This window comes from Emiliania huxleyi (genome assembly GCF_000372725.1).
Source record: "Emiliania huxleyi CCMP1516 unplaced genomic scaffold EMIHUscaffold_1121, whole genome shotgun sequence".
NCBI classification, from domain to species: Eukaryota; Haptophyta; order Isochrysidales; family Noelaerhabdaceae; genus Emiliania; species Emiliania huxleyi.
This window is the reverse complement of record NW_005201666.1, coordinates 1-6477: the sequence shown is the minus strand read 5'-3', so window position 1 is coordinate 6477 and position 6477 is coordinate 1. Positions and strand designations below refer to the sequence as shown.

At 66.3% G+C, this 6477-nt stretch overlaps 3 protein-coding genes across 3 annotated transcripts in view; all 3 read left to right on the top strand.

The window, feature by feature from the left end:
* The window catches only part of EMIHUDRAFT_446853 (hypothetical protein), a gene marked incomplete at its 3' end in the record, with an annotated part of 3659 nt that extends 2089 nt beyond the window's left edge, over positions 1–1570 (top strand). Inside the window, exons 8-13 of the mRNA XM_005791491.1 lie at positions 42–85; positions 177–286; positions 493–540; positions 612–920; positions 994–1324; positions 1393–1570. Of these exons, the coding sequence (XP_005791548.1) occupies positions 42–85; positions 177–286; positions 493–540; positions 612–920; positions 994–1324; positions 1393–1568 (1018 nt within the window). The remainder of the gene's footprint in view (positions 1–41; positions 86–176; positions 287–492; positions 541–611; positions 921–993; positions 1325–1392) is intronic.
* A 1803-nt stretch (positions 1571–3373) lies between these two features.
* Positions 3374–3901, top strand: EMIHUDRAFT_372968 (hypothetical protein; the record flags this gene model as incomplete). The annotated part of the gene is made up of 1 exon (XM_005791490.1): positions 3374–3901. One exon carries the CDS (start codon positions 3374–3376, stop codon positions 3899–3901), a length of 528 nt encoding a protein of 175 aa, XP_005791547.1.
* A 727-nt stretch (positions 3902–4628) lies between these two features.
* Positions 4629–6358, top strand: EMIHUDRAFT_460416 (hypothetical protein; the record flags this gene model as incomplete). Its single annotated transcript, XM_005791489.1, has 6 exons — positions 4629–4700; positions 5199–5321; positions 5448–5573; positions 5649–5704; positions 6078–6189; positions 6261–6358. Coding segments are annotated over 6 exons (585 nt in total), but the record flags the coding sequence as incomplete, so codon positions are not given.
* Positions 6359–6477: the final 119 nt, after the last annotated feature.

The window sequence follows — 6477 nt, the reverse complement described above, 5'->3', positions numbered from 1 at the left end:
TGAATAGCGGACTTACCTTCACACCTCTGGCTGTGAACCAGGTGGGAGGGTCTCTCCCCACTCGAGCAGCGGCTGTGCATGCCTGGCGACCCGCACAGTCCCACACACCGCCCGGCCCCCGGCCACGGCGCGCGTGGCCGTGAACGGCGCCTCTTCACACCTCTGGCTGTGAGCAGGGTTCCGCGTGCCGACGGTGATGGTGCACATGGCGGGGCTGCGGAACGGGCAGTGGGGGCGGCGCGGCGTGATGCGCGCGTTTGGCGTGTGGCATGAGGAGGCGGACAAGGTGTGAAGAGGCGCTGTTCACAGCCCGCCCACCTCACGAGACGACGTGGCTACATCTCCCCATATCTCCCCACACCTCCCCACACCTCCCCCACACCTCCCCACACCTCCCCACACCTCCCCACACCTCCCCACACCTCCCCACACTTCCCCCACACCTCCCCACACCTCACCGGATCTCCCCCTACCCCCCCCCCCCCCCCTAAGGTGGCGCCCGAGACGTGGGTGTCGCCGCGGACAGAGCGACTGCTCGTGGCGAAGCCAAGACCTGCTGCGGCCGGGCCTCCCTCCCCAGATCTCCCCAGATCTCGCCATGCCTCTTGTAGGCCGGGCCAGACATGCTGCGGGCGGGCCTCGCCTCAATGTCCGACTTCGACGCGTTTGCAGCGCGGCTGCTGCTGCTCGGCCTGCTTCTCGGCCGGCGCGTCGTCATGCCGCCGCTGCCAAAGGATGCGCGCTGGGCGGAGCGAGCTATCGAGCCGCGTCACCTGAGGGCGATCGAGGTCGGGTGCGGGCCGGACAAGCAGCGCGTCTGGCTCCCCATGCCGCACTTCAAGGAGCCGTGGTGCAGCGGGGTCGACTTTCTGTACGAGATCGACTACCGCGCCGTCGCCCCCTCCATCCCGCCCGCGGACGTGCCGCACATCCGCCGCCGTATTCACGGCCGTGAAGGGAGGATTCATCAGTGAGTAGGCCGTCAATGAACAGGTGTCCCACATCGCCGCCGCCTCGCTCCGCGTGGCGCCCGAGTCGGCCGCCGGGGCGCTCATCACCATGTCGGACGGGGCGAGAAGACACACGCCTTCGCCCCCCCGACCGCCCGAGTTGCCTGCCGCGTCTCTTCACAGCACGCCCGCTGTGAACAGGCGACCCCACCCGCCTCGCGCGTGCTCGTCCTCAACGCGGCGGGCGGCGGCGGCGGCGGTGGCTCGCCGCTCGGCTGGCTCCCGATCGACGACTGGAAGCGGAACGAGTGGAAGGGTCCGTTTGCACGCCGCGTGCGGCCGGCGCTCGAGGCGGCGGGGCTCGAGAACCTCAGGTCTCGTGCGCGGCTTGAGCCGCTGCACGGGAGGAGCCGTTGGACGAGGCACGGTTGCTCGCTGATAGGATCGTGCGCGACTGCATGCACTCCCTCGCGACGAGCAGGGACTAGACTTGCTCGACGGGCGCGCGCCGGAGCAACACGCCAAGATCGCCGCAGTGCAGCACGACGGGGGGAGTTCGGCACATGTCTCACATGCGTCTGCAGGGGTTTGTTGCTAGCTTTTTATGCGGTTCTGACGGTAAATTCCGCCGGAAAAAAATACCAGCGATAGGGAATGGCCTGGGAGCCCCAGAAATGGCTGCCTACTTTTTGGGGCTGGTGCGAGGCGAGGCGAGGCCTGTGTGTGGCGGCTTCTGGGAGGGGCTAGGAGAGGGGCGGGTTTGGCGGGAGAGGAGTCCGCGGGCGGCGCGAGCGGGCGTCCGGTGAGCGGTGTGGGCGGGGCCGTGCGTGGTTTTGCGAGCTTTGACCACGGGGCGGCGCCGTGGCCGTCGGGAGGCGAGGAATGTAGCAGCTCTGCTGTCCCTCACTGCTGCAGGCCGCCTGGCAGGCGGTGTCATGGCGCCCCGTGAGGTGCGCGGGGGAAGCGAGCGGCGCCGGGCCTGCCGGGCGGGGGCGGGCGGGGGCGGGGGCGGCGAGGTGGGCCCGTGCGAGCTGCTTTAGCACCCGAAATAAAGTCGGTCGTCCAAAGTTGAGCAGGGGGCCTGGAGATTTGCGGCGCGCGCGGGGAGGGCCATGGCGGCCGATGGTGAGATCGGACGAGGACGACCCTTGGGGCTGCGGACGTCTCCTGCCGATCCTCCGCACGGCTGTTGGTCGCGGGTTGCGCGGGTCGCTCGTGGGGCGGCGTGGGGTCCGTCCTCCCGCGGGCTCTGGAAGCGAGGCGATTTTCGCCCTCCCGCGTCGACGTTTTGAGGGCCTTCCGGAGCGATTCAGGCGGCGCGGGTTTGATGGGGCGGTAGCGCGGGGCGGCCTCCACCGTTTTGGCGAAATGGCCGTTTTTCGCGCGCGGCCGGCGCTCGCCCCGGGAAAGTTGCCTCGCTCCGCTCGTCAACTTTCTCCCGGGCGAGAGGGGGGTGCGCGGGTGGCGGCAATAACTCTCTCTCTCCTTCTCTCTCTTCCTGCGCGCGCAGCGCGCGATTTTTTCGCGGGGTGGGCCCTTTTTATCGATTTTTGAGCCCTCGTCGAGCCGTGGACGGGGGACGTATAACCCTAGCTTAACCCTCGCTCGCGGCGTGTTACTACGTAACCCTAACTTGAGTGCGCGGCTCCGGCAACCGCTAACCCTAACCGCACACAACCTTGGCACACCTAACTGGCCATCCCTCCGGGGCGGAGAGCGACGCGTGGCAGAGCGGACAGAGCAGCGAGAGGCGGCAGACGCTATCCACTCCAAGTAGATGCGAAGAACCTAGTAGCGAAGCACGAAGCGTGAGTGGGAGCGAGAGAAGCGAGCGGTGGTGCACTGTTGTCGAACGTGGCGAGCGAGGCAGTGCGAGAAATGGGGAAGCGATCCGAAGTCACGGAGGCGAAGGCGGCGGCGGCGAAGGCGGCGGCGAGGGCAAGAGAGCGAGTGCGAGTCGCACGCACACGGAGTGAAATGCCATGGCTACGCAGAGTGTGGTGTGGATGTGCGAAGGCGTTGCGTGGGTGCACACTGCGACGCTCCTCCGCGAGCGAGAGCAACTCGTACAGCGCGAGCCGGCGTCGGGCCAAAGCAAAGAAAAACCGGTTTTTCTTTCTGTTATCAAGTTTCCTTTATAAATTTTCAAGTTTCCTTGCCTCGAAGGCAATGCCACATTTCTCTTTCGCGCTCTCGCCGGTTAGCTGACAGCCGCCCTTCGCGCCACCAATCGGCCACGGTTGACAGCAATGCCCGGCCATTGGCCTCTCGACGACAGCAAGGCGGTCTGGCACGCACTTTGCCACGTGCAGCTGCAGGCTGATGGCGAGCTTCCCGGTACTCAGGAGGTCAACGCCGTCGTGGCGAGGCTGGCCAAGCGATTCGGCCGAACCAACGGCGCGATCCGGTCGCGCATTCGTCACATGCACGACACATCGCACGCTGCGTACACGGAGCTCGTTTCCTGCGGCGCCCGGCAGCCAGCGACCAACTCGGCCCCTCCTCCTCCAAGGCCCGCGGCGCCTCCGCAGACGGCTGCCGGAGATCAAGCGGACAGCCTCCTGCTCGCAGCGCTCCGCTCCTTCAGGGCGAAAAGGGCGCAGGCCGACAAGGTTGAGCCCTACCACGTCCTGCACAACTCCGTGCTGCGGTCGGTTGCGGCCCGCTGCCCGACGAGCCTCGATGAGCTCAAGCTCGTCAACGGCATCGGGATGGACAAGATGAACACTTACGGAAGCGAGATTGTGCGCATTTGTCAGGAGTCAGCGCCGGCTCGACCGGCCGCGCCTCCGGGGCCGCTGCCACAAGGCGCCACCACCACCCCGTGCAACAAGCGTAAGACGCCCGCCACCGGGTCCGGCACCGCCACCGGCACGACGGTTGCCGTCGCTAAGAGGCCCTCGGGGTGGCCGTACGCGTCGTCGCCGGCGCCCAAGCCGGGCATCCCATGATGCAGGGCCGGATGGGCCGTCGCTCTGGTCCACATCCGCCGACGAGTAGTTCCGGCCGGGGTGTGTGTTGCTGTTGGTTAGGAGCGCAAAACGGTTCGTTGGCATTTACACGGCGTTGTTGTCTGGTGAGTTTTATTTCAAAAATGATTTCCGGCGTTGCCGCCGACGTTTCCCACGGAGTGCGACATTTGCCGTGTGCGCGGCGGCACTCAGCTCCGCCAACGGCGGCGAGATGGCTCAAAAACATGTTCGAGAAGTGCCAAGAGACTGACAACTACTCCGCCGTTGTGCCATCCGATGAAAACAAGGGGGAAAAAGAAAACATATCTTTTCTACGGCTCGCCGACTCACGAGACGGCCTTCGCGCTGCGTACGCAACGTGTGCCCCTCTGTACGCTCCGCGCTCTCAACGCGGCGCGCAGCGCCGTCTGAGCGGCTTGACGGCGAAAAAAAGACTTACGCATCGTCTGCTCCTCTTCACGCGCCGCGCTCTCAACGCGGCGCGCAGCGCCGCTAGAGCGGCGTGGCGGCGGAAAAATGACTTAGCGGCTTCGAGGTGTGAAGAGACGGTTCTCACACTTTTCGACACGGATAGTTGCACCTCTTCGAATGCCCCAGAAGCCACGGGCACGCGAAGCCTCCGTGTTTTCTTCCCAGAGGCGGACGGGCAGACTCCCTCAGCTTCGTCGCGGCAGCGCTTCTGCCTGCTCTTGCCCCTCTCGCCGCGATGCCACGATGCAGCGAGCCCACCAGATGCACCCTCCCGGCGCGGCACGGCGCCGGGCCGCTCGTCGGCGCGGTCTGATTGCCGCCGCGGCTCTCGTCGCGCCGCTTCGTCTCCGCCGCCGTCTCGGCGGCCGCGGGGGCTGAGCTGGGAAGGTTCCGCTCTGGAACTTATTTACGTGGGCACCGCACCGCCTCGCCTCGCGCCTCGCGCGGCCAACTCTCCACCCGCGGCGGCTGGCCGGCGCCACACGTACCTCCGCATCTCGCTCGTACTGCGTGCCCGCGGACGGCGTGTCGCTCACGGACGCGCGGCGGCTCCTCTCGGCGGAGGAGCTGCTCCGCCTCGCCGCCCTCTTCGTCCGCGCCGGAGTCGACAAGATCCGCCTCACGGCGAGGTGATGCTGCTTTGCGTGGGCGGGTCGAACGCCTAGCCGACTCGGAGCGTTCAACACGCGTTAGGCATCCTGTACGTGCAGAATGTGGCGCCCGGCGACAGCGCGGCGATCGAGCTCGCCTCCCCTCCCCACGGTGCCCGAACCCATCCCCTACCCCCACGGCACCCGAACCCTAGGCGTGGGTGCTCGAGGAGCTCAACCGGCGCATCGACCGGTTCACCTATCGGCCAGAGTCCGTCAAGGAGCTCCCCTCCTCGGGCTGGTCGACGCCGCCGCATTTTGCGAATGCCGACGAGCAGGCCAGCCTGAGTCACTCTTGTTGTGATGAGTGTATGAGTCGTGCTTGAAGACTCTCACCCCATTCTTCTCCCTCTCTTCGCACTCTCATTCTCACCACTCGTACCATTCCTGCGCCGGCGAGGTAGGCCAACCTGAACGACATCATCGCGTCGTCTCTCAACGGCGCCCCCACGTTTGCGGCCGGCGTCGAGTTCTACGAGGCCCGCTTCAAGAAAGACAAGGGGTCGCAGGAGGCAGCCAAGCGGATGCAGGACGGCCGATATCGACGCGCATGCGCAGCCGCGCGCGAATCCTACCCTACCAACCCGGTACCCGAACCCATGCAGGACGGCCGATGGACGCGCAAGCAGCAGCAGGGCGATGTCGCGCCGGCGCGCCAGCGGCTCGTCCCTTTAGAAGCGGAATCTCTCCCCATCTCTCCCCATACCTCACCGTCTCTCCCCATCTCTCCCCATCTCTCCCCATCTCTCCCCGTAGTCTGCACAGTCCCGCCTTCCCGCCCCCGGACGTCGGTGTGTTCCGCACGCAGGCGCGTCTCGCTCACGCCAGACCACATCTCCCCATATCTCCCCATATCTCGCAGGCTCGTCTCGCTCAAGCCAGACCACATCTCCCCATATCTCCCCATATCTCGCAGGCTCGTCTCGCTCACGCCAGACCATATCTCCCCATATCTCCCCATATCTCGCAGGCTCGTCTCGGTCAAGCCAGACCATATCTCCCCATATCTCCCCATATCTCCCCATATCTCGCAGGCTCGTCTCGCTCAAGCCAGACCATAGCCTCGACAAGGTCGTCCACCTGTGCAAGATGGACTCGTGGGGCGCCGTCTCCGCCGCCCCGCTCCGCGTGCCCGGCAACGCCTCTGCGCCCGCCGCGTCGCTGCTGCAGCTGTGCGTGTCTCAAGGAAGTGATCGTTTGGTTCTTCTACTGCTTAGGCGCCCGCCGCGTCGCTGCTTCTCGCGCCCGAGTGGCTCTTCTCTCACTTTCCGTACGGCATCTTCTTCCCGGCGTACCGCGTCTGCCACGCCGCCTCGTGGGGGTGGGAGATAGGGGGAGATCGGGGGAGGTGGGTGGAGATAACGGGGGACAGGGGGAGGTCTGGGGGAAGGTGAGGGGGAGATCGGGGGAGGTATGGGAGGCATGGGAGGTGAG